The following is a 26,169-nucleotide window of genomic DNA, read 5'->3' on the forward strand; positions in this document are numbered from 1 at the left end:
TATCGTTGCATGGTTTTACAGGTGTTGGTGCCGTGCCTCGGGCCGAGTCTGGGTTTCGATGCTAAACGACCCTCTGTGGTTCCAGCCCTGCTTCACGGGATACGTCAGAGCAGTAAAGATTCGCACTGAAGAGTACAGCGTGACAATATGGCTGAATTACGTTACGGCTTCATAGGATGGAACCAACCTCTACCTATGATTCGGGTAGGAGCATCATTTACACGACAGTCCTGGTTCATACGCCTGGGCTGCCAACTAAGACTTAGACAGGTCAATCGATACTCTCAATGGCAACCTTCCAAGACGTAATTTAGTTCGTTTATATGAAAGGAAAAATGGAAAGCCGTGACGAATTTCTCGAAAAGATTTAGAAACAAAATAAAGTCAATCCAGCAGGTAAACTAAAATTATACGTCTATCTTAAGACCTTGGCTCGTTGGCCTTGAGTTCTAAAGCTTTGAATGCATTATATGTTCTTTCCTCAACCATCTCACAACTCACTTTGCACTTCTCGTTACTGTACTCCGGCCGCTCCTTTATCATAGACCCGTCATCACCTGGTAAAATCTCAATAGCTTCACCAGATGTTTCACAGTCTCCCAGCAAATTCTCAAAGGCCTTCACCAAACTTTCAACTGTAATCAGGAGGCCCTTCGCGTCGGCTTTGTCATAAAAGTCGCCAGTTGAAATGCCAGTTTTGACAATCGTAGGACAAATTGCGTTAAGCGTGATAGCTTCTTCTGGTAGGAGCTTTCCATGTGTCCGTACAAATCCCACCATCGCACTGCTGGGGTCAGCATTCTCCTTCCCAAGTCAATTTTTTGTTGGCCTTACTGTTTCGCCGCAGTGTAGATAGGTAAGCTGGGAATGCAGTAGAAACCGCAAGCTGAGGATACAACAACAACTACATATTCATGTCAGATTCCTCTCAGAATTCTAGTATAGGTGAAGCTTACTCTTTCCACGGAAGCCGTACTTTCCAGGCTCCTGGGTTCTGAACTGTTGAATTGCAAGAGAGCAAGTATACAGAGCCCCAGTAGCATTTACGTCCAAGACAAACAGATTTGGCTTAACAAACCCAGACCCACTCGGTTGCTTCGCGTTCCAGGGTCGTTCTGTTATCCCTGCAATGGGGAAAACATAATCCACCCTGCCAAGCTTCTCCACAGCGACCTCAAAGGCTTGCTTCTGAGACTCCCAGTCACCAACATCGGCCTGAACAGCCCACGCTACTTGAGCTCCTTTATTGAACTCTTCGCAGGCTTCCTCGGCGCCTTCAAGATTACGATCGGCTATGACGACTTTCATGCTGTGGCGGTGAAATTAGCAACATGACTGGGCTTGGATTGGCTTGCAGGTAATCACCCCTTACTAACGAGCGTTGCAGCGAGAAATTTGGCGATTCCGCTGGCACCGCCTGAGCACAAAATGTTAGTAGAGGGTAGTCTATCCTTACGCGCTTCCGTTGTTTGCAGTTACATACCCGTAATATAAGCCGCCTCTCCGATATATGACATCGTCGTGTTTGTCAAAAGTTGATCCAAGAGAGCTGTTTTTTGTCAAGAAATGATCTCTCAGTCTACAAGAATTTGATTCTGGTAAATTTTTTCATGTTGAGTATACAGAGTAAGGTCATAAATTAATTACATATGTCGTTGGTTTGGACGTGATATTTACCGAGGCTCGCGAGGATAGGGTAGGCTAAATCGTTTCAATTTCAACAAAGACCTTTTGCCTCGGTGAATAACTTTCTCGCTGTGCTTATACGTAGGCAATATGTGAGTAACCATATCGGAATACTTCGTCTCTTGAAAATATACAGATGCATGATTTTAACAGGTTGATGCCGAATTTGTCACGTTGACAGGAACAGACTGGAAGCAAAGGACCATGTTGGGCTGGTTACACTAAGTGTAATTACAATATGTGGGCCATCTCTCATGACGTGAATCTCTCTGTAGATTGACCCGTAGTTAATTGCCGACTGAAAAAAGGTGACATCGCCGGCTCGGCTTAACTATTTGCCGGAAAATGGAAGACTAATAGGGGAACAAGCAATGCCCCTTTGCCGCTAAAGTCTAGCAGGGGAAACATCCTTGACCACCACTCGTCCCGAAATCTTTCCATCAGTGTTTCGCAGTAACCGTCTCAAGATCTTACCACTCGGACCTTTCGGGATCTCAGACACAAACTCAACCTCCTTAACCCATTTATACCGCACACGTCTCTCCTTAACATACTGCATAAGTTCATGCCCGACCGCAGCATTCGGCGCGACATGGCTCTTTAAAACGATGAAGGCCTTTGGCATCTCGCTGCTGTAAGCGTCAGGTATCCCAAAGATGGCACAGTCTGCCACGTATGGATGGCCTAGAAGGACTTGCTCCAAATCAGCTGGAGCGACTTGTTGGCCTTTGACTTTGATCATCTCCTTTATTCGGTCGATGATGTGAATAAACCCTTGGCTGTCAATCTTTCCAATATCCCCTGTACGCAGAAATCCATCGGCACCGAATGTCTCGGCCGTTTCCTTGGCGTTATTCAGATAGCCCATGGCGATTTGCGGGCCCTTGGCGAGGATCTCTCCCGTCTCATTTGGTCCAAGCTCTTTACCCGTGTCCACATCAACGATTTTCACGACAGTAGAAGCCAACAACTTTCCAGCATTGTTGCCATATTTGTAGTCGTAAAACTCGGGTGGATGAGTGCTTAAGCAGCAGCACGATTCCGTCATCCCATAGCTCTGTCTAAATCCAGTCCATGGCATCTTGTCGTGAAGTCGTTGAATAACCTCAGTCCCCACGGGAGCGGCGCCGCAGGCAATTACCTTTACACTTGTCAGGTCGTATTTGTCGACGATGGGATCGTTGATGAGCCTGATTACAATGGCAGGTACCAGAGTTAAATCAGTTATCCGATATTTCACGATGGCCTCGAGTACGTTCTCCATGGTGAATTGCGGCAGCATTACGCACTCGTCGTTACTAGCAATTGGCCAGTGGAGGAATCTCACAAGACCGCTGACTACCCCACTGTTAGCTGTATCGGGATACGTTGGCATAAATGGCATCGCACTGTGAAATAGTGGTAAGCAAGCGAGGAAACGCTTCTTCTTGGGGCCTGCAACATCTGCGAGCTGAAGGCATTGGGCGATGATGTTCTTGTGAGAAAGCATGACCTGGTTAGATCTGTCAGCCACCCCATAAGTCATAGAGAGGTCGATGGCTTACAGCTTTTGGAAGCCCAGTTGTCCCACTGCTGAAATTCAGATAGCCACAGACGTCATTTGTCTGACCGGCCGGGATCGAGTAGTATGGGACTTGTCTATCAAGACCGTAATTCCTTCCAATTACTGAGAGCTGTTGAATCGACGTGTAACCCTCGAGGTCCCCATCCATTAACAGTATTCTCTCAGAAGGGATACCAACTTCCTTAGCAGCTGCGCTCGCCATCTTGATGGAGCTCGTCACGGTCATTATATACTTGGTCCCAGCTGTTTTGAGAGCATTCACCATTTCGCCAATAGTGTAAGATGGGGATGCACCGTTAATCCTGCCACCTAGAACTCGGGTTAATCTCTGCAACCGATACAAATACTCAGGACATATTAGAGATAGAATCACATACCAACTCTTAACACAGCAAACATAGTTACCGGATACCATATTCGGTTATGTCCGAAGAGTGAGACAGTATCTCCCACCTTCATGCCCAGCTCGTGGACCAGAGCTGACGATGTGTACGTTGCATGCTCTTTCACCTGTCCAAAGTCTAGACGCTCGCCCGTTACGGCGTCTGTGAATCCTGCGATTTCGCCAGGCGGGTTCTTGAATAAGGGGGAGTATCTCTTGTCTTCAAAGGCCCACTCCCATACGGTCAAGTCTGTCGGGCCTATTTTGGTCCAGCCGCGTTAGCTACGATTTTTGGAGAAGTGCACAGAGTAATTGCAACTTTAGCTTACACTCAATGTCTGGGTATTGAGATCGGAGAAGCATCTTGCTTCTTGCTTATGCGATGAGGTCTGGACCACCAAGGTTATGCTTGGCTATAGGATTGTTCGTGTTTTGTCGTTACGTGATGTCGTTTTTTTTTTGCTCTTTCAGTCGTTATTCATACGTCTCTATCCGTTGAGAATAGGATTAGCCTCGGGCCTCGGAACTGACTTTACAATAATTGAGTATGAAGGGATGAATGATAAGATCTCGTCAGTAAGAAAGATATTAAGATCAATCCTAATGCTAGATATATATCATTGAGTTGAGCTTTAGTTATACCAAGTATTGCGATTACCTCAAGGTGTAACGTATTTCTATCTCGAAACAAGCTCGAGACCAGGATAACATCACCGGATAATCTTCCTGACTTCACCCCATCCATTATATGTCTACGGCGGTAGTCGAAATGGCCAGAGATGCCGTTGCCCACGATACCCGGCTTGTCAACGCGAAACTCAACGGCAACAAGCCAGTCGATGATGACTTTATTCGCAAGGCTATCGACAAATCTAATCTAAATGCCCTTCGACTTGCTTTGCTACAGGTCACAGGCGATCCCCGACTGGCCAAGATGAGCACTTGCCGTCGCGCCATCCGTGGAGGCGCCATGTTTTCTCACGTTCTATCCGATGAAGACGCACCACTTCTCAAAGAGATTGCATTCAACTATCTATCGCAGCGCAAATCTGACGATGCTGTTCCACCTCCCCCTTCAAAGGAAGAGACCAGAAAGCTATTGGATATTTTTGGAGACGAATCAATCCAAGATGTCGAGTTCAACTACAACTACGAGGAACTGGCCTTTGAAGAGTTTCCCAGGAACGCCAAGTGGAGCGACAAAAAGCCTTCGGCTGAGGCTATCGCAGACTTTCAGATTGTCGTCATTGGGGCTGGTATAAGCGGCCTCGCTGCCGCGGTTCAGTTCAAGAACCTTGGTCTCAACTTTGAGGTTCTCGAGCGTCAACAAGGCATCGGCGGCACATGGCTCTTGAACACATACCCAGATGCAAGGGTCGATACTTCAAGCTATCTCTTCCAGTTCAAGTTTCTCAAGAACTACCCGTGGTCAGAATACTTTGCGAGAGCAGGAGAGACACGAGGATACCTCGAGTACGTCGCGGAAAAGTACAAGGTCAAGGATCACTTCCACTTCAATCGTGAGGTTATGAGGGCGGTCTGGGACGAAGACACAAGCAAGTGGGACCTCGCAGTTAGGCATTCGAACGGCGAGGTTGAGAACATCAAATGCAATGCTATTGTTAGTGGTAGCGGTCTCTTTGCCACACCAAACCTGCCAGATTTTCCTGGCCTGAAGGACTTCAAGGGACCAGTCTTTCACACGGCGAAGTGGGATCATAGCGTGGATTATCGCAACAAACGAGTGGCTCTTATTGGCACTGGCTCAACTGGTACCCAACTTGCGTCCAGAGTCGCTTCCGAGGCCAAAGAGTTCACTGTGTTTCAGCGTACGCCAAACTGGATCATGCACATGGACGGCTACGGTGCCAAGATAGACGACGAGGTACGCTTCATCTTCAACAAGATGCCATATTACTGGAACTGGTTCTGTTATTCCGCCCACGTCGCATCTCAACAACTACAGTACATGCAGACCCATGATCAAGAATGGAGAGCCAAGGGAGGTATCGTCAATGAGAGAAATGACCTTGCCCGCAAGAATCTTACCGAGTACATCAAGTCTAAGTCCGAGGGAATACCGGGTCTGTTGGAGAAGATTCTCCCTGATTATCCTCCATTGGTCCGTCGGCTTGTGGTAGACAATGGCTTTTACGATATGCTTCGTCGCGACAATGTGAAACTTGTTGCTGAGGATATCGATAAGTTTACAGAAAATGGAATAGTCTCTGCGAGTGGCGAAGAACACGAGTTTGATGTGGTAATCCTTGGAACCGGGTTCAAAGTATCAGACTACTTCTGGCCTTGCAAGTATATCGGTCGAGATGGAACCACTCTGGAGGATCTTTGGAGTAAGGATGGTCCTCGCTCATATCTTGGTCTCACAATGCCCGGTTTCCCCAACTTCTTCTCCCTTTACGGTCCCAACCACCAACCGCGCTCAGGAGGGTTCTACTCGTGGGGAGAGATCTGGTCTCGTTATGTAGCCAGCTCCATTGTTCATCTGATCGAGAACGGGAAGAAGTCGATTGAGTGTCGCAAAGACGTCTTCGATGACTATAATGCGAAGCTTGATGAGAAGGCCAAGGAGCTCATCTGGGAAATGGAAGGGAGTGGATATTATGTTAACCGCTTTGGCAGGCAGAGTGTGAATGCTCCGTGGTTTACGTATGATTACCACAGTATGGTAATGAAGCCTAACTTTGACGATTTTGAGTTCAGGTAGAATCCCAGATTAGCAACTAAGTAATTGGATGGTCATGGCATTGATACAAACCTGCTACTACTATGACTAAAATAGAGGCCAGAAGTCACATGTAGATGGCTAATCGATTTTGTAATATGATCGTGCACCTACTGTGTAGAACAGTTCCGCAGCGTTTTAGGATTCATAGGTCATGGAGGTGTATGACAAGGTAGCTACTACACACAAAGGTTGGAGGATCGAGATATGCTTCAAATACCGACACAAAGGTAAAGAAGGCAACAATGAGTGTGTCTTGGAGTGTTCAACTAATTCGTTCCTCACACATTTCAAGCTAAATATTTAGACTCTCAGTGTGAAAGCAATCAATAGATGGACTTCTCTAAAGGGCTCTTGTTTCCCCAAAAATCCTTCCAGCTGAACGACTTGACCTTCTTTTGAAACTGCCTAATTCCATGCTCCCCCTCGGATCCGGGGACCATCATGTTGGCGAATGTCCTCTTGACCAGACTCGCCTGCTTCTCACTGTCCGGTGATAACCAGGCCATTCTTGTGAGTTCCTTGTTAATAGCTGCAGATCGAGGAGCACACTTATCCAGCTGATCTAGATAGTTGTCCAGTAGCGTTGTCAACGATGCCTCATCGCTGCTTATTCCATGAACGGCTCCTACCCGAGCGAGCTCTTCTGGACGTATTTCCCTTCCAGAGAGCATACCTTCACGAGCGATAGAAGCACCCCATTCCCGCACGAGATACTTTGAAATCACGGCTGGACTGACCCCAATCTTGATCTCGCTGAGTGTCCAACGCGCTTTGGGGGATACAAGCCGAACATCGCAAGTGAACGCCAACCCAACCCCGCCGCCGTAACATGGCCCGTCGACGACGGCGATGGTGGTCTGGGGAACGTGGTCTAAGGCTTCATACAATGCAGCAACCTTGGCGTAGTAGCTGCCATCGTCGGAGCCGTTGGCCGTGTCAGTGTTTCCGCTAAGGTCCATGCCCGTACAGAAGAACTTGCCCTCTGACTCAATCACGAGATGATATACATATGGGTCTTGAGGAAGCTTCTTGAAAAGGACGGTCAGACCTTCAAGCATGGAATCAGTCAAGGCATTTCCATTCTTCGGTCGTGTCAGGGTGACTTTCAAGGCGGTACCCGATCGAGAGACACGATATTCTCCAGTGTCTTCCACAATCTTCCATGACCGATGTTGTTTTGGAGGTGTAGGTTTCGGCGTGCCTGAGCTGGAGATAGTATTGCTTCTCTTGACAACCAAAGCGGCACCCGCCCTACTCCCATATGGAATGCCAATCTCCTTGGATATCCATTGCCCGACATTGCAAAGCTTATTCAAGTCCACACCAGTACTGATTCCCGAGTTCTCCAGAGTGTAGATAACGTCCTCGGTCGCAACATTGCCTCGGGCTCCAGGCGCATAAGGGCAGCCACCGAGGCCGGCAACACTACTGTCAAACTTTCTAAGACCCATCTCGTAGGCACGGACGATATTCGCAATTCCTTGGCCATAGGTGTCGTGGAAGTGACCAGCAAGTCTATTGGGAGATATCTCGGCAAGGAGCTTGTCGAGAACGTCCTGGACCTTCTTCGGGGTACCGACACCGAGAGTATCTCCTAAGCCAACTTCGTAGCAGCCCATCTCCAGTAACCTTTCCACCAATGGCAAAACAGCGCTTGGTGATGTAGGGCCCGAGAATGGGTCTGAGAAAATACAAGAAATGACGCTATAGTAATTGTGAGCAGTCGGTCGTTGATTAACCCAGAAATTAAAGGATATGCCTACCCGCGAACTCTGATACCGAGGCTCAGCGCCTTCTTGGTGACAGCTTCACATTGTTGAAGTGCTTCTTCAACGGTACAGTTCTGGTTTGCCTTACTGAACGCCTCCGTCACAGACGCAAAGACCACAATCTCTTTTGCCCCAGCCCGGCTCGCGTTTTCCAAACCTTTGAGGTTCGGTGCCAGAACGGGGTAGTTCATTTGACGAGATTGGTAGATGTGGCCAGGGCGCGCAAGGATCTCCTTCATGACCTCAGCTCCATCGGCAAGCTGAGGAACCCATTTTGGAGACACGAAGGAAGTGGCCTCGATGTTGATTAATCCTGTGTCGGCGAGTCTGCGAATCAGCTCGACTTTGGTCGCTGTGGGGATGGATGCTTTGATGTTTTGTAGTCCGTCCCTTGGACCAACCTCAACGATCTGTACGTCTGATCTCAAAGAGGAGAAACGCCGGAATCCTTTCCAAGACGAAATATTAATCACATTGTAATTATGTCTTAGACCATTCTTTAGAAGTGGGAGTGATCTCGCGCTTTTCGTTAAGGTGCCCATTGTGTTTGATTGATGTGATTCTGTGATAGTGGAGGTATACAATACGTTGAGGTCTTGTCAAATAAATCATTGAATTATAAAAGAATTTTGCTTTTTCACTTGACTCATTCTACGTTCTTTGTGCTCTGTGTTGTGAAACATATCATGATTCGACCGAGGGTGCCATGATCAGGACGCATAACCGAGGCGACTAACCCAACCAAAAGCCGTTAATACCCGCGTTAAGTCAATAATCACCTCTATCAACTAGATAAAGTTTCTAGACGCACGAAGTGTGAATAGGAAGAAGATATCATAATATGTCACGACAGACCTTCAATGCCAAGTCAAGACTTGACTGTATGAAGTGTAATTGGTAAATGCTAAATCAGGTCCCCATGAGTTTATCTATTGAACTCTCTAGTCCTCAACTTCCCGCTTCGCCTGGCTCCAATACCTCAGATCTTTGAGACAATATTACTTTTTCTTGGCCCCTCTACAGGCAGATCTCGGTACTTCTCATAAACCTTGAGAGCTGCCGGATTTGCCACTGATCCGGCCACGGCAAACTTATTCCCGTTGATCGCGTGCTTCACATTGATCTCGCACTTCTTTCCATTAGCTGTGTATGGAATGTCATCCACCTCGAAGATATATGCTGGTACATGCCGTGGCGAGTACCGATCCCGGATAGCGCTGTTTATTTGGCTCTTGAGATGTGATGTGAGAGATGCGCCAGGTCTTATCTTCACAAACAGTAGTACCCTTTCGTTGATATCGACTTCTCGTTTCTGGCCAACACAGATACTGTCAAAGACCTCTGGAATAGTTTCAATAACCGCATAAATTTCTGCGGAACCGAAACGCACTCCGGAAGGATTTAAGACGCCATCGCTGCACACGCGTTAGGCCTCAAATTGCAAACTGTGTGAGAAGTTGGGACTAGACTCACGATCGTCCAAGCATGAAAATTCCTCCCGTAGCTGGTGACCGTTGAACGAAATCTCCTTGGCACCATACACTTGGCCCGTAGCGTTCAAAGTAAGAAGCCTTATATTGCTTGTATCCATCCTTCCCTAAGAAGGCAAGTGGTTGACTCGGAAAGGCTTTTGCACAGACCAGCTCACCTGGTGCACCAAGCTCTTCCACTGACACATGCTCATCTGTCCCAGAATCGTAGATGTCTACTGCCATGCCGAGAGCTTTGCATTGAATCTCCCCGGCATACACCGGCAACATAGGCGTTCCACATACAACTATTCAACATATTAGTGACCTCAGGATATAGCCTCGGAGTCTTCTTCTTTCTTACAGCATCCTGCAATGTCCGTTCCTCCGCTCATCGAGATCAACTGGGCTGAAGGAGGAAACGCAATGGAATAGAACCACTCATATAACTCAGCGGAGAGCACAGATCCAGTTGACAGCATGATACGTAGGCGACTGAGATCGAAGTCACGTCCTGTCGTTGGCGCGAACGCAAACGGTTAGCTTTACCTCCACCAGTACTTGCTATTTCAGAGTGGTCTTACTTGGTGTAATGCCGAGGCCTTTGAGCGTGGAGAGATATCTCGGCGATGTCCCGAACACACTAACTCTGGTGGTATGTTAGTACGACTTTCAAATTCGATATTGAAGGTATCTGATACTCACTTGAAAGCTTGTGCCAGCTCTAATAATATGCTGGGGCGCGGGTGAAAAGGAGAGCCATCGTACAACAGCATTGCGGCGCCGCAAGAGAGATTCATGAGGTTCAAAACCCACATTATCCATGATGTCTCAAATAAAGTTAGCGTTAGAGCTGTTACCACTATTTGCAGGTTGACGTACAGTTGTGTATTGAAACACAATATCAGTCTTGCGGATATCGTGTTGAATGACTGAATCGACCTTGGCCTTCAAGGCTACTCCCTAGTATCGTGATAAGCTCCGTTTAAAATATGGATCTGGGCTTTCTTACTCCCGTTGAGTGAACGATACACTTTGGTGGGCCAGTCTATGTGTCATGATCAGCCGCTCGATCTTTTCTATAGCTTTCGTAACACAAACTGTTCCAGATGAGAAGAGAATAAAGGCTGGATGTGAAAAAGGAATGATTTCGAATAGCAACTGGTCTCCTCTGTCAGCCTTCAAAATCTTTTCCAATGTGTATGTGTTTGGCTGATGTAAAGGAATTGAGTTGAGGTTCGGATTTGGAATCACAACGACCTGCGCCAACATATCGCTTCGCTCCCGAAGCTCGCTAGACCATTGCCGAATTCGATCACTGAGATCGATGATTTTCCCAGCGTAGACATATCCCTGGTCTGCAAAGATAATCTTTGGCCGGATTTGTGAGTATCTGTCAACTATCCCACCAACTCCCATATCGCATGAGGTTGAAGACCACAGTGCGCCAACTGACAGGGCTGCCAAGCAGATAACGATGGCGTCGACAGAGTTGGATATGACGGCCGCGACGACATCGCCGGCAACAACTCCCGAGTTTACTAATGCACTGCGCAGCTTTCGTACGCGTTCTCTCAGAGAAGCCCAAGTTACTTTCTCGATGTCGCTGAGGCTTTCTCGGCTAAAATAGATAGCGATGTCTGTATCCTTGCGACCTCGGAAAATCAGCTCGGCAATATTGAGAGTGGCGGTTGGAAAGAACTTTGGAGGCGGAAACATGAGGTTGGAGAGTGAGTCCTTGGCAGTGTTAACAAAGACCAAAAGGCTTCCTGGAGGTACAGACGCTTGGGTTGAAACATGCGACTTCTCCAGTGAGATCATCTGTCCCACTGCTTGAAATCTTAAGCCATGCGTACGCCTGAGTCCAGAAATGATTGATGGTCTCGTCTCCTACCGACCATTTGTACAAGTCTTCATATGTTTGCAATCTCAGGCCATATGTCTCATTGACGTGGTTGATGAACTTGACTGCATTTGTCTCGTTCAAGTTCTGCGGGCTCCAGAGAGCGGTCTTCGCAGGTGGATTCATCGTTGAAGAAGTCTAGGTCGAGTATGGGTCAGTCTCCCAAATGATGAGATTCTATTTACTTGATTGCTGTGACGGAATGATATGGACATTGTTACTCCTAAATTAGGGCATGGTACTAATACCTGACTATTTCAAGTAATTCGAGTGGATGTCACCAGCAAACTGTTTCCTAGCTGCTGCCGAGGCAATTATCACAGGTACCAGAAGCCGACAGGTCTAGCCATTCCTTTCACAGAGATTCTTCCTGGCACAGCGGGAACTACTGCAACGATTTGATTTCACCGGACATTCATTGCACCCTCCTATCTCACTATGCAGGTTGAATCGCTGCAACTAAGATAATCATTGCTAGACTAAATGACTCCCTTCTTCTTTAAGTTCGCTGCCTCCTGTTTTTCTATACCCAGCTCCTCTAACAAGTCCGACGTATGTTCCCCAAGGCGAGGAGGTGCTCGCTGCAAGCTCGTCCTCGTTCGACTGAACTTCACCGCCGGCCCAATGAGTCGTATCTCGCCCGACTCCGCCGCGTCCAGTCTCACATGGGATATCATATCCCGTGCTACAGTCTGCGGATGTTCAAATGCTCGTTCCATGTTATTAATCGGACCAAACGGCAGACCCGTTTTGTCAAACACAGATATCCACTCCTTCGTCGTTCGCGTCAGGAAAACCTGATTGAAGATCGGACCCAGCAGATGACGATTTTCCACTCGCTTAGGATTCGTCGCAAAACGTTCATCTGTGATTAGATCTTCAAGGCCCAGAAGCTTGCAAAGAGCTACAAATTGGGCGTCGTTGGTTGCGCCACAGACAAGATATGCATCTTTAGTCTGAAAAGCGTCGTAGGGGGCGATACTAGGATGTTGACAACCCCAGCGCTGTGCCTCGATACCCAAATTCAGCCAGGAAAGCCCGACATTGGTCAACAGGCTGATTTGGGCCTCGAACAGTGACGTGTCCACTCTTTGGCCAGTCCCATCGCGGTCGCGGGCATAAACAGCAGCGAGTATGGCGCCATGGAGATACAGGCCAGTTGCCATGTCGACCATGCCAATTCCAGTGCGTACAGGAGAGCCATACCTTTCGCCAGTGATATGAAGAAGGCCTGCTTCCGCTGCTGCTATCGGGTCGTATCCTCCTCGGTTGGCGTATGGACCAGTCGTGCCATAGCCTCGGCCAGTGTCAGCTGACTTGCACCAACGCAGATAAGACTGGCTACGTACCTGAAATACTCGCAAATATCAACCTCGGGTTCTCTTTTTGGAGGCTTTCATATCCTAGGCCCAATCGGTCCATAGTGCCAGGTTTGAAGTTCTCAATCCTATAGACTGGTTAGTGTCGAGTTGTACAGGTAACCGCGAAATTGTCGAGACAGGGAGAAACAACACCTATCTGCTGGAGACCTACAAGACATCTGCATTTCCCGCTAGCTTCTTTAGAATCTCTTTTCCTTCACGCTGCTTTAAATCAAGGGTGATTGATCGCTTGTTGCGGTTTACGGCCGAGAAATAATTCGACATGGGACCGGCAGCTTTCTTCCATTTCTCGGTCTCTCCTGGCATCATCCAATGTCTGGTATCATCCTAGAAACAATAATCTTAAGTATTAGTCAAAGTTAAAAGGGAATATCTCAATGATCATTTTGGCAGCACATACTCCTTTACCAACTGTTTCGACTTTAATCACATCTGCACCATAGTCCGCAAGGATTTGTGTGCAAAATGGAGCCTGCGAAATAACAGTACAATGTTAGCTAGGCTCCGGGTTGTAGCTGAGGATATTACTCAACGTACTGCCAACACTCGGGAAATGTCCAGAATCTTCAACCCTGTGAGAGCGCCAGGGCTCTGGGCGTTATCTGTAGTGCTCTGTTTGGAAACCGACCTCACTCTCGACGGCCGATTCGAGAGCTCCCATCGTGCGGTCCAAGTGATGCCCTTGGCATAGCTACAAGGCCGTATGTTTACTCGATGCATAATAATGATTGCTATCAGGCCTGTTCAATATTTTGAATGCGAAGGCTTGGATACTGTTCAATTACTCCATCTCTATCTATTAATAGCGAAAACACCTCAGCACATATAATTATATCCCATAAATTGTAGACCCTCCTGTACCGAAATGCTGAAAATCTTGACATGTATCACAAAGACCTCGGTCATTATTTATCGCTGGACATGGGTCCCTCCTAGGCCTTCTAATAGCCTTCTAATAAGCTCAACATCGCACAACCTCGGCACTGCCCAACAGCGTAACAATGTTTATGATTTGATAAAAAACTTTGTTTTGTGATGGCCAATCTAATCAGGCGAAATTGAAATCTTGCTGTTGTCCCTTGAGCACCTGTCCTGCTGCAATTTGAATGACACAGGATGCTCAGTACAAGTCAAGGTTAACAATGTAGTTTGTAATCGCTTATCACGCACCTCAAATCTCTCATCGATGAGATATTGTTTTCGCACTACCTGGTGAGTTAAGGGGAGGCAAAAAAACATAAGACTTAATATCCTAGGTAATAAGAGGATTTTGGTAAATTTAAGAGAGATTTAGTAGGTCTTAGACTAGACCTTCTTGGTGCCTTATCCCAAGATAAGATGTTTTCTTGCCCCCTGAGGTCGGTTTTAATACCATTTACCCACAGTCAAGACGCGTTCTAAACCTGTCAAACTCCATAATAATTCAATAGGTAATGCAGCAGCAGGAGTAGTATATGCTGTAACTTATAGCTAGTTATTAATAGTGTCTTTTATGATACCCGCCTAGTAGCTCTTAGGAAGTCCAAGAACCTTCTGACCAATGTAATTCTTAATCATCTCTCCACTAATGGGTGCAATTCTCGAGAGCATAGCCTCTCTGAGATACCGCTCAACATGGTACTCCTTCGCATAACCCATTCCTCCATGAGACAAGATGGCTCTCTCAGCTGCCTTGAATGCGCTTTCGGAGGCGAGATACTTCCCTGCGTTTGCATATTCACCATCCACATACCCTTGGTCATACAAACGCGCGGCGAGATATATCATCAATCGCGCACTCTCTAGGTTCATCCAGCATTCGGCTAAGGGATGCTGTATTCCTTGGTACTTGCCAACTGGATTACCGAATACCACACGCTCGTTGACGTAGTTGCTCGCGCGTCGTAACGCTGCGTAGCCTATTCCCAATGCCTCGGCGCCCACGAGAACTCGCTCTGCATTCATTCCATGCATGATCATCTTGAATCCCTCGCCCTCTTTACCTATCATGTCGCTGGCGGGGACTTTCCAATCTTCAAAGAAAAGAGTATTGCTGTCAACTGCTGAGCGACCCATCTTGGGGATCTCGGTGACAGTCACAGCAGAACGGTCTAGGTCGGTGTAGAAGAGCGAGAGGCCGTGGCTCGGCTTCTTGACCTGGTCGAGAGGAGTTGTTCTGACGAGAATGAGGATCTTCTCAGCCACCTGGGCAGTGGATATCCAGATCTTGGACCCCTTTAGGCGATACAAATCACCATCTCTTATGGCCGATGACTGTAGACGCAGGGTGTCAAGTCCTGTGTTTGGCTCCGTGACACCGAAACATGCTCGCTCTTTTCCTTGAATAAGAGGGACCAGCCAACGTTCCTTCTGTTCCTTTGTGCCAAACTTGGCAACTGGTTCCAAGCCAAAGATATTCATGTGGACCGATGATGCTCCGTTCATACCCGCCCCTGATTCTGAAATAGTCTGGAGCATAACAGCAGCCTCCGAGATGCCCAGACCAGCACCACCATACTCTTCAGGCAGACAGATACCCAACCAGCCGTTGGAGGCTAGGTCGTTGTAAAGTTCCCACGGAAACTTGTGTTCCGTGTCTCTCTCGAGCCAATACTCGTCAGTGTATTTAGCAGAGATCTTTGAAATAGCCTCACGGACAGATCGCTGGGAATCAGTCCATTCTGGAAGGTTGCTGGGGAGGTATTCAGTGGCATGGGAGTGGATTTGTCTCAAGGCTGGGCTGACGGGGAAAGTTCTCGCTTTGGAAAAGGGCCTTCTCGAGCGACCTCTCAATAGAGACAGAGAGTGTCGTGTGAAGTGAACAATGGAAAATACTTGAGTTCGCATACTGGCCATTGTTATGGAATGTTTGTAATGCCCTTGGAGCAAAGTGGGTATGAGAATAGGACCATTCAAGGCCCTCAGCCATATTGATCAGAAGTCTTTTAAGTGATGCTGCGAATGCTAAGACCTGTCTGTAATAAGCGGCACTCGAGTGGCAAATGGCAGAACAAGGCCGTTGCCGGCTTGTTAAGTTCCCTCGGGATGAGGCTACCAACGCACGACCCTACGAAAATGATACCCGAAGCGAAGGGAAAGGCCTAAACAAGTTTTTCAGGCCTGATGCATGTCCCGTGGAATATGATGTGCCAGAAGGCTATCGCCACTCTTTCTGCGGTCACGAACAGAGAACAGAGGAACTATACAGCAAAGAAGCTAAACGACATTCATGCAAGGATTACTTGAGTTGACAAAGTAGACAGGAATAGTTTTCTTCTTTGTAGAGATCATCATACACTCAGGAGAGCCTCGATAAAATTAAGACATTTGAAGAGCAACACAAACCTACATATTATATGCGAAAGAATTCGATGAGCCCCTCAGCATGTCATTCAACCCAACACCTTGCGATGTAATCCGATACTGTAAGCATAATGACCCTGTAGTAATCCAGTCAGTGCTTACGAGTAAAAGGAAACTGATTCAAAACTCACGCATGAGGAGCAATCCTGAAGAAATACGGCACAAAACCGTTACCAAATGCCGCCAAACCTTCTGTTCTTGCAACCATGACGATGCAGTTAAAGAAACCAGTATACTGCACTCCTCCTCCTATCTGCTTGTTTTGCCACTGCATGCGTGTTTTGACAAAGTCAAACGGTAAGCTTAGGATGGCAGCGAACGTGCCCGCGATTGCCGCGGCTGCAAGAGACTGCGTATAGGGCGACATTTCGGTATGTCTGGCTAGCTGATGTTTGGCTTCGGAAAAGAAGGTCAGTTGACCGAAGTTTGTTGAGCATGCTCGTATGACTGTAGGAGTTGTACCACTCCAGAGTCCTCGAATGCCCTCTGCTCGAGTGATTCTGGATAGAGCGTCGAAAACCGAACGGTAGTTGGCGCGTTCGGCTCGTGGCTTCATCCCATCACTCTGCATGCGAATCAACGCGACTTCTGTTGGGGTACCAATTAAGGATCCTAAGGCACCAGCCAGGAGCCCCGCTACCCCTCTCTCCACAAAATTGATGTCTCGATCCTGCGTTGATGCTCGCCTTTTGAACGCATCTTCAAATGTGTAAAAGAAACCCAGACGGGCTGTCCCATAGACGAGTTGTCGTAAGTAGCCTGCAGATATTCCCTGATACAAGTCCAATAGCCTGCCCTGCGATACAATGCCCCTAGTAACGGAGAACAAGCCCGATGGCGAGCTTCTGCCTTGTCCTACGAGCTGCAGTCGCACTTTGATCACGTCGATAGGGTAAATGCATGTTGTAGCAACGAGACCCGACGCACCGCCAATGATAAAAGGCCTCAAAGTAGCTGCGAGATGCTCGCTGTATGGTAATGATCTGTTAGCCAGCTTATCCTCTGAAGCAAGGCTCATTGCGTGTATTTGCTCTATGAGTACTGATATGGGAATTCAGGGCGTTTTCCTTGACAGGGCTGTATAAACCTAAACGTTGGATATTGGATAGTGTGTTCTATAGATATCACTACTCATGATGATGCTGATCCTGTAAATGCTACTATAGCCGAAACTCAAGCATGTATGCACCTCGGCCTGCACAAGGGCTATCCCCAATTACATATCCGACCTTGAACCACTCTACATTTCAAAAATAAATGGCATATTCCAATGAAACTCCTTTCAAAAATTGAGAGCGAATGGTGGTTTAAACGAGCCCAGATTTATAATAATTTCCGAGGTTTGCCGATAGTTAGGTCTAAGAGACCTTGGGATTTCTTTACTTATGCTCTTTATAATGCTAGGAGTATAATTATGTATCTAAATATAGTATATATCAGTAGTTAACTGTTTAATCTTATTTAAGAACTAGGACTGGAGTCCACCATTCATCTTAAGTTCCTCTCCATCTTTTAGCCGTGGAGCCATGACAAGCACCAACCTCCCCTATCGTACGGTAGAATTCTCAGTAAATTCTCTCGTAAGTTGGTTATTAACAAGATATGACATCAACATGTACAACTTTCGCTGCGAGAGGTGTTCGGGTGTTGACGATCCGGCTGTTTCATAACCTCATAGCCGAGGCAACTACCAACATGTTGGGAATCGCCGAGGCCATGAATACGGGATTTACAGGGAAAAATGCAGAAATTGTAGATACAGCTCTAAATCGCCTAAAGTCTTTGCATAAATGGCAGGTAAAGAATGAAACGGCGATTATAATTATATTTATAAACGGCAGCCAAGCCACGTTAGTCCAACGTGAGCGAGAGTTCTTCGTCTTCCGACCACTGTCCAGATTTCCAATTGTTTAGGAAACAATTGAGTCTGACCTGGCTGTAGTTGGATAACTAGATATAATGAATCGTGCCTGGTAGACAAATCTGCTCCAGAAATAAGAGGTCGGGGAGCCCTGGGTCTTTATTAGCCGGGCTTAGGCAACTCAATTTCTAATATACTGCCGTTTAATTGATTCCTTAAGTCATAGTTCTTTGACGAGAGTACCCTTTTGCTCAAAGTGGGCAATTGCCGAGGATCTTGCTGGCCAGTGGGCACAGCATTCAGGCTGCTGTCCCCAGTCACCTGTATCGCCAGTCTGATCATGGCACGTGAGAGCCCAGCAGGCCGTTCTCAGAAAGTCTACTGGAAGTCAGGCATCTCTGTGACATTGATGATAAAGCCACCCGATTCAATCTGATCATTTTCATGATGCCATCGCCGCCACGAGCTGAGCAAGATACCGATAGGACAGGGAACAAGCGGAAAAGAGACGATCAACCACCTGACTCTTCTGCGAAACGATCTGCTCCCCGGGCCTGTCTGTCTTGTCGTGGTCGCAAAGTTCGTTGTGATGTCACCGTACAAGGCCAGCCATGCACTAACTGTCGCCTCGATAACCTGGGCTGTGTTCTTGGAAAACCTCGTAGAGCTGCAGCGAGCAGGACGGCAGACACCATATCGGAGCGCTCGAATGCTGGAGAGGAGTTTCCAGTCTCTCTCACGTTTGAAGGCAAGAATTGATTGATATCGATCGCAGAGAGAAACTGCCACAGTCTGGCTGACGATGCTCAACAGGTCTTGAAGGCGTATTACAGGACGATGATGGGCAGGAAGACAGCGCCGATAACTCTGCCGCCGCGCCCATTCAGCTACCTCTAGCGCCACCTAGCAACTATCCGCAGACCTTGCCACAATATATTCGGCCTCTTCCCTCGCACCTAAAGCCCATCGATATCGAGTACCTCACAGGCAAAGGCTGCCTGAGGATCCCTGACGATGAGCTCCAATGCGAGTTATTCCGACTCCATATACTATACGTGCATCCTTTCATGCCAGTAGTCGACCTACCGGACTTCCTGTTATCCGTTGCTCGGCGGGATGGCAGCTCGCAAGTTAGCCTCCTTTTGTTCCAGGCTATTATGTTTGCCGCCGTTGTCTACATCGACCCCGACTACTGTACTGAAAGGGGATATGAGAATCGCAAGGCAATGCGGAAAGAATTTTTTGAGAAAGTTCGCCTTCTTTACCATCTCGATGCAGAACCCGATCGTATTGCTCGTCTACAAGCGCTTCTTCTGATGACATACTGGTATGAGAGGGCCGATGACGAAAAGGACACATGGCACTGGACGGGGATAGCGCTGTCGCAAATCCATATCATGGGGATACATCGGAGCCCTGAACAGCTTGATATCAGCATCAAAGCGAAACGTGGACGGAAAAGGATCTGGTGGTCCTGTTACGTACGAGATCGGCTTCTAGCATTGGGAATTCGAAGGCCGGCTCGGATAAGGCCCGACACGTTTAACGTTCCCAACTTAACAGTAGAGGACTTAGAGATGGGCCCCTTCAATGATGCTGTTACAAGCTTTCTTGGGAATACACAGATAACAGACTCTGCAACTCAGAAGGGGCTTATGCTTTGCTTTGTTGAGTTGACAAAACTCTGTGTGCACATCGGAGATATTCTGTTTAGCCAATATTCTGTCTTGAGCAATGATATCTCAAAAGCCGATGAAAAGATCACAATGATGGTCATACCAAAGAAGTCTGCCCAGCAGATGCAAGACATGGACAAGTGCGACCTCAAGTTGCGTGGCTGGATACAGAATCTGGAATCACCTTGTCGTTATAAGGCGGACCAATACCAACAGAGACCGGAAATTCTTCAAAGTCGCTCGGCTTTGTATCTACATCAGGCTCTGTTGTACATGATATACCTCACTTCAACAGCCATCCTTCATCGACCCCAGGCACAACGGTCAGGCGACAGCTCAGAGGATAATATAAACACGAAGAGATCTGCTGACAAGATTGCTGACGCTGCTGGAGGAATCACACAGGTTGCGTATGACTTGCATCAACGAGACCAACTACGCTTCGCGTCTACCTCGGCCATTCCCGCACTTCTATCTGCCATTCTCATACATCTCAACGACATTGGCTCATCTCGACACGAAGCCCGCTATGCCTCCATCGGGCAGTTTTATCAGTGCTGGCAGGCTATTCAGTATCTCAGGGATATGTACGCTTCTGCAGACCATGTCATATGGTTTCTCGAAGCTGTTATCCAGAGAACTCACGTCAACATCCCCATGTTGAACCTCACTTCTACAAGTAATTTGACATCAGGGCAACTTGTGCAAAAAAAGCAGCAGGCCAGGAAAGGAAATGCAGTGGTTGAAAAGGGCAGTCAGATTCCTGAAGCCGGTGGTCGAATGGCGTTGAATGCGTCAAACTCGCTGATCACACCTGAGACAATTGGAACTCTGCCTATCAGTACACACTCCGATGGCGCAACAGGGGGAGAAAGCTCGACAGGGCTACAGATGGATGGCGGCAGTATTGAAACTCAATTCTTCATTGATCCTCTCAATGATCCATGGACTGACTTTGACGCCGAGGCAAACCTTTTGCAAGCCTTGGTTCACTTTGACGCCGATCCAAACTTTTTCCCTGTGACCAATATCGGGCCGCAGGAGAGAGAGATATTGCCCTTACAAAGTGATTACTATTAGCCAGCCATTGACCGTTCCGAATTACTTAGTTTCATATAAGTTCAAGAGCAATAGTAAAAGCATTTAAATAATAATTGTCATTATTCTAAGCAAGACTTTGATACAGCAGAATCTTAATACGTTGACTAGCATGCTCTTATAGACTTCTTTACAACTTCATTCTGTTTTACAGTGCCCACCTGATCTATACTTCTTGATTCGCTTGGGACTACCCTGGCCTACCTTGGATACCACGGATTACCCCGGATTCTGGCAAGCATTAGTGTCTGAAAATCTTAGTTTCCCAGCTGGCCCCGAGGTCCTAAAAACGTGAAGAAACTAACCTTTCAGCTAGAGGAACTCAATACCAAAGAACATGTTTGTTGCCCGAGGTGGAACAATAACCATTTTTTAGTCTGAGCGCCGAGGCCGTCGTCTAGTAGGAGAATATCATAGCAGTAACTAAGGTCTTGGTGGCTGTCTCGATATTGAGGATGAATGGTATAAGTATCCAGGCGGAATTATCCTATGTCCGACCTTTCTCATTCTCTTTGATCTGTTAAGTAAAATTTTACCAAGAAAACTGATAATCATTTCGGTTCACGCTACGCATATAGCAATGGATCGTGAGAAAACAAACGAGACTAGCCTTCGCAAAGCCTCCATCTTGGAAGGTGAAGCAATTATTCCTCGCCTCAAGCCACGCATCATATTCATAATTGTGTTCCTTGGCTTTGGGTCTGCATCCATGGGCTACGCCTCCTCCATCATCGCCACTACTCTATCCCAGCCCTCGTGGTATGCAACCATGAAACTAGGTACAACGTCAGACATGACTGCACTCATAGGGGCCACCAACGGCGGTTTCTACGCCGGCGGAGCCTTTGGATCAATCTTCAGTGGCTACTTTGCACACAGATATGGGCGCAAGAAGTCTGCTGCACTTGCTGCACTGATCATCCTTATATCAAGTGCTCTTATAACTGCCTCTTATCACATCGCCATGTTCATCACTTTCAGGGTCTTTCAGGGGTGGGGATCGTTTCAGATGCTGTCTACAATTCCTATGTGGATGGCCGAGTTGGTGCCTCCTCACAGAAGAGGCATGCTGGTGCAGATACACCCCGCAATGATCAATACTGGTTACACCGTTGCTTCCTACACCGGTGTCGGGTTCTTCTACTATACTGGTGGTGGTAAAGATACTTGGCGTGGTCCGCTGGGGCTTGCTGGATTGTTTCCTCTGCTACTTCTGCTCGGAATCTACTGGATACCAGAGTCACCTCGATATCTGTTATCCAATGACAGGAAGGAGGAGGCATGGGATGTCCTTCGACAGCTTCACGCAGACCCAAGAGATCCCAACCATCTTTATGCGAAGAATGAGCTAGATCAAATCGAGCGACAAGTCCACCTCGATAACGCAGAGTCCGCAAAGTCAATATCCGGGAACTACCTCAAGATCTTCCAACGAGCTTCTTTTAGAAAACGTTTCTTTATGACTATTTTCTTGACCTTTGCGCAGATGAGCTCGGGTGCTCTGGTTGTCAACAGTAAGTTCTCTCTGCGCTCACGTAGACACGGATACTGATTGCTCTTATAGATTATGGCGGCCTTATTTACAAGAGCCTCGGATTTAGCAGTTCTGCGGTACTCCAAATGCAGGGTGGCTACCAATTATGTGGATGGGTCATGAACACTGCGAATATGTTTTTTATCGACAAATTCCCACGAAACAAGCTGCTGTGCTTCGGATTCGCCACCTGCGGAATTACCGTCATTTTCGAAGCTGCCCTCCAGAAACATTACCTCGGAACGACTTATCAGCCAGGATTGATTGCATGCACAGCGTTCCTCTTCCTGAACGTTACTTGTTTTGGTCTGTTTGTAGAAGGCCCTGGTTTCACTTACATTGCGGAGATTTGGCCAACATTTCTTCGGGGTGAGGGTTATGCTCTTGGTATGTGTAGTCTATGTGTGACGAGCATTATCTGGCTACAGTCAGCACCCACTGCCTTTGAATCGATCGGTTGGAAATTCTATATTATTTTTATTGTTATTGATGCTATTGCTGCGGTTGTTGTATGGTTTTATCCTGATACACTGGGAAAGCCTCTTGAAGAAATTGCGGCGGTCTTTGGAGATACAGATATGGTGGCTCTGGTGCCTCGAGAAGATGTATTAAAGTCAGAGAGCGATAACACTGCTTGATAGGATATTGGGAAACTACTGGGTTATTGTTCATGGTTGTAATATGGCTCAAATATCATTTAAACACATATCACAATTTATTAATCAAAGATACCCATATCTTTGCCGTGGATTATCGAGTAAGTATAGGTAACTTAGATTCCAATCACTGTATGTATATACCTTAGGAAATGGAGCGTAATATACTTTGGGTCCAAGAGTAACAACAGATGACCTGGACTCCATGAAAAGACAAACTTCACCAGTACTGGCGAACATATCAGGCAATTCGCTATTCACTGATTCAAGATGTTGGGGTGACCTAGCCTTTATTACCGAAGCACCAGATCATTATCGCTGCAAAATTGCCTCTATGCCATTTCTTGTAATAGACAACATACCATTTATTCCATTGCTCAATGCCGAGGTCACTATTGAACATGATGCATATCCAAATTAGTTAAGACATGGATGCAGATTAAAACCCATCAAGCTTTACCACTGACTACTGCCCTTAGGGACCTCCGACGTCCTCGGTAGAGGTTTCAGTAGTGAAATAACCGAGGGCACGCCGAAGGGCAACATAATTGGAGCTATGCCAGAGCGTCGTGAACTAGCAGGATGTTTAATAATAAGATAAAGTGAATTCCTTATCAACGCCTGTGCATACCTTTTTAATAAATGGGAAGATTACCTTTGCAAAACGGACCAAGCACATATCCCCATACTTAACCACAAGCCCATCATGAGCCCATCCGCAGAGTCAAATGGCGTACTTGCGACAAGCGTTGCTGAAGTCAAACAGCGGTACAAGAAGGAACACGACAAGCGGCTGCGCAGTGACGGCCTCAGCCAATTCACTGACTTGTACAGCGTTGCAAAATTCCATCACTTCAAGCAGGATCCTTGGGCAGATCAATCAACATATGATAAACTGCCACGCGCTACAAATGGGGACAGTTGCGATTTCGCAATTGTTGGTACCGGAATCGGCGCTCTACTCTTCGCAGCGAGACTGGTGGAGGCTGGGGTCAAGCCTGAGAATCTTCAGTTCATCGACACTGCAGCAGGCTGGGGTGGTACTTGGTACTGGAACCGCTATCCTGGACTCATGTGTGACGTTGAGAGTTACATCTACATGCCTCTACTTGAGGAGACAGGGTACATGCCCAAGAACAAGTATTCGACCGGGAAGGAGATTCGGATGCATCTTGAGCGGATAGCCGCGAAATATGGTTTGACAGACCGAATTTGGTTTCGGACTCGAATGGACGAATGTATCTGGGACGACGATAAAAAAGAGTGGGTTATGAAACTCGCTGAACTCGTGCACGGTGGCAAAGAGCATGAAGCTGTTACTGTGACATCCCGGTTCGTCATCCTCACTACAGGCCTCATGCTAGTTCCTCAAGTCCCTCGGATCAAGGGGATCGAAAAGTTCACAGGGGACTGCTTTCACCCTGCTCGTTGGGACTACAACGCCACCGGGGGGACCCCAGATGATCCCTCAATGACACGACTGAGAGCCAAGAAGGTTGGACTCATCGGTACCGGGGCTTCAGCCATTCAGATCTTGCCCGAGCTAGCGAAATGGGCCAAGGAGGTCTATGTCTTTCAGCGGACCCCGTCTGCTGTAGCCGTCAGATATAACCGCCAGACGGACGAAGACTTGTTCAAGAACGAGATCGCTAACAAACCTGGCTGGTGGGAGGCGAGATGTCTCAACTACTGTGCCCATGTGAACAATCATAATCCCAAACCGGCGCTCGACCTCGTCAACGATAGCTGGACCAATATGCCATCTTATAGTGCGATATCAGGATCACCCGGCTATGATCCAAAGACGCCACAAGAGATACAGAAATATTACGCCTACTTGGAGGAGCTTGACCTCAAGAGACAAAGCAAAGTGCGAGGGCGTATCGATGATCTGGTCAAGGACCCGGGGGTTGCAGCCAAGTTGAAGCCTTGGTACTCCGGTTGGTGCAAGAGACCGTGCTTCCACGACGAATATCTCGACGCATTCAACAACCCCTCTGTACATCTTGTTGATACTGATGGACGAGGCGTTCAGGAGATCACGGAGAACGGGGTCGTTGTTGAAGGAGAACATTTTGATATTGATGTACTTGTCCTAAGCACAGGCTACAAGAGTCCGTTTCTCTACAGTCCACCAGGCAGGGTCGGGATCAAGGTTCTTGGCCGCAACGGGACCGATTTAGACGCAAAATGGAGCTCTGGCGTGACAACGCTACATGGCATGATGAGCCACGATTTCCCAAACATGTTCTGGCCAGGCTTCATCCAAGGCGGTGGGAATCCCAACTACACATTCATCGCCGAGCAAGCCGCCAAGCAGTTTGCTTACATCGTGGCCACTGGCGCCAAGGAAACTCGGTCCAAGGCTTCCAGCGACAAACGCTATGAGTACAACTTTACCATCGAGGCAACCGAAGATGCGGAGGAGAAATGGGCGCAAAAGATTGTAAGTCAGGCTCACATGTTTGGGGCTTCGGCGGGTTGCACGCCCAGCTACATCAACGCCGAGGGGGAGTTTGAGAATGTCAGGGATCCAGAGAAGCTTGCTCGAATGGCTCGAACGTCGATTTGGGGTAAAGGACAGGAGGACTACAATAACATTTTGAGGGCCTGGCGGGATAATGGTAGGCACGAAGGTGTCGAGATCAAGTCGGTGTAGATTTGGTGCCAGTAGTGCTAGATACATGTTTGCTGTAACGAATGGCAACATCGATATTTAATAAGACGTATTTCTTTCCTTACTAGTACAGTGTCCCATGGACTTATCAATATGGGCTTCAACGCTTTCGGTTATAGTTTCTGAAACCTGGGCCTTGGAGTGCGATGTAGCACAAAGGGCCGAGACCAGTTGGTATTGAGTGTAACCGGTCAGACAAAGGCACTGCAGTGTAAACATACAATACCTTTGATGATCGCCGGGATTTGCACTATATCCCTAGGCGAGTGGTCAGTTACAGGGCGCTTGAGCTCCAAGTACGTTACGCGTATTTGTTTGCTCGCCATTGTATGGCTTTTATCTACAGTATTGCGACCTGAAACAAGGCAATATCGGTGGCGTTGGAATGAGCTGTGCAATGATCTTTAGAAGGCCTCCAATTCCT

At 47.5% G+C, this 26,169-nt stretch overlaps 8 protein-coding genes across 8 annotated transcripts; 4 read left to right on the plus strand and 4 right to left on the minus strand.

The window, feature by feature from the left end:
• Window positions 1-169: 169 nt before the first annotated feature.
• On the minus strand, window positions 170-3,995 carry FOBCDRAFT_243154 (uncharacterized protein; the record flags this gene model as incomplete). The annotated part of the gene is made up of 10 exons (XM_059610525.1): window positions 170-193; window positions 502-784; window positions 835-904; window positions 957-1,292; window positions 1,373-1,417; window positions 1,484-1,549; window positions 2,161-3,178; window positions 3,231-3,559; window positions 3,628-3,891; window positions 3,962-3,995. 10 exons carry the CDS (start codon window positions 3,993-3,995, stop codon window positions 170-172), a joined length of 2,469 nt encoding a protein of 822 aa, XP_059465729.1.
• Window positions 3,996-4,401: 406 nt separating this feature from the next.
• FOBCDRAFT_143847 (uncharacterized protein) lies at window positions 4,402-6,357 on the plus strand (the record flags this gene model as incomplete). Its single annotated transcript, XM_054706737.2, has 1 exon — window positions 4,402-6,357. One exon carries the CDS (start codon window positions 4,402-4,404, stop codon window positions 6,355-6,357), a length of 1,956 nt encoding a protein of 651 aa, XP_054562712.2.
• A 344-nt stretch (window positions 6,358-6,701) lies between these two features.
• FOBCDRAFT_243157 (uncharacterized protein) lies at window positions 6,702-11,645 on the minus strand (the record flags this gene model as incomplete). The annotated part of the gene is made up of 10 exons (XM_059610526.1): window positions 6,702-8,082; window positions 8,142-8,709; window positions 9,150-9,562; window positions 9,621-9,924; window positions 9,981-10,130; window positions 10,201-10,265; window positions 10,322-10,446; window positions 10,499-10,579; window positions 10,718-11,353; window positions 11,400-11,645. 10 exons carry the CDS (start codon window positions 11,643-11,645, stop codon window positions 6,702-6,704), a joined length of 3,969 nt encoding a protein of 1,322 aa, XP_059467813.1.
• A 353-nt stretch (window positions 11,646-11,998) lies between these two features.
• On the minus strand, window positions 11,999-13,621 carry FOBCDRAFT_144548 (CoA-transferase family III domain-containing protein; the record flags this gene model as incomplete). Its single annotated transcript, XM_059608190.1, has 5 exons — window positions 11,999-12,816; window positions 12,869-12,966; window positions 13,053-13,228; window positions 13,302-13,373; window positions 13,439-13,621. The coding sequence occupies 5 exons, from the start codon at window positions 13,619-13,621 to the stop codon at window positions 11,999-12,001; spliced, it is 1,347 nt and encodes a 448-aa protein (XP_059465730.1).
• A 783-nt stretch (window positions 13,622-14,404) lies between these two features.
• FOBCDRAFT_144189 (mitochondrial carrier domain-containing protein) lies at window positions 14,405-17,261 on the minus strand (the record flags this gene model as incomplete). Its single annotated transcript, XM_054706742.2, has 3 exons — window positions 14,405-15,728; window positions 16,285-16,320; window positions 16,375-17,261. The coding sequence occupies 3 exons, from the start codon at window positions 17,259-17,261 to the stop codon at window positions 14,405-14,407; spliced, it is 2,247 nt and encodes a 748-aa protein (XP_054562717.2).
• Window positions 17,262-18,551: 1,290 nt separating this feature from the next.
• FOBCDRAFT_243160 (fungal-specific transcription factor domain-containing protein) lies at window positions 18,552-21,043 on the plus strand (the record flags this gene model as incomplete). Its single annotated transcript, XM_059610527.1, has 3 exons — window positions 18,552-18,660; window positions 18,918-20,846; window positions 21,033-21,043. 3 exons carry the CDS (start codon window positions 18,552-18,554, stop codon window positions 21,041-21,043), a joined length of 2,049 nt encoding a protein of 682 aa, XP_059465731.1.
• A 415-nt stretch (window positions 21,044-21,458) lies between these two features.
• FOBCDRAFT_278791 (general substrate transporter) lies at window positions 21,459-23,050 on the plus strand (the record flags this gene model as incomplete). Its single annotated transcript, XM_054706744.1, has 2 exons — window positions 21,459-22,392; window positions 22,443-23,050. The coding sequence occupies 2 exons, from the start codon at window positions 21,459-21,461 to the stop codon at window positions 23,048-23,050; spliced, it is 1,542 nt and encodes a 513-aa protein (XP_054562719.1).
• A 724-nt stretch (window positions 23,051-23,774) lies between these two features.
• FOBCDRAFT_243162 (uncharacterized protein) lies at window positions 23,775-25,727 on the plus strand (the record flags this gene model as incomplete). Its single annotated transcript, XM_054706745.1, has 1 exon — window positions 23,775-25,727. The coding sequence occupies one exon, from the start codon at window positions 23,775-23,777 to the stop codon at window positions 25,725-25,727; it is 1,953 nt and encodes a 650-aa protein (XP_054562720.1).
• Window positions 25,728-26,169: the final 442 nt, after the last annotated feature.

This window comes from Fusarium oxysporum, chromosome IX (genome assembly GCF_013085055.1).
Source record: "Fusarium oxysporum Fo47 chromosome IX, complete sequence".
Classification (NCBI taxonomy): Eukaryota; Fungi; Ascomycota; class Sordariomycetes; order Hypocreales; family Nectriaceae; genus Fusarium; species Fusarium oxysporum.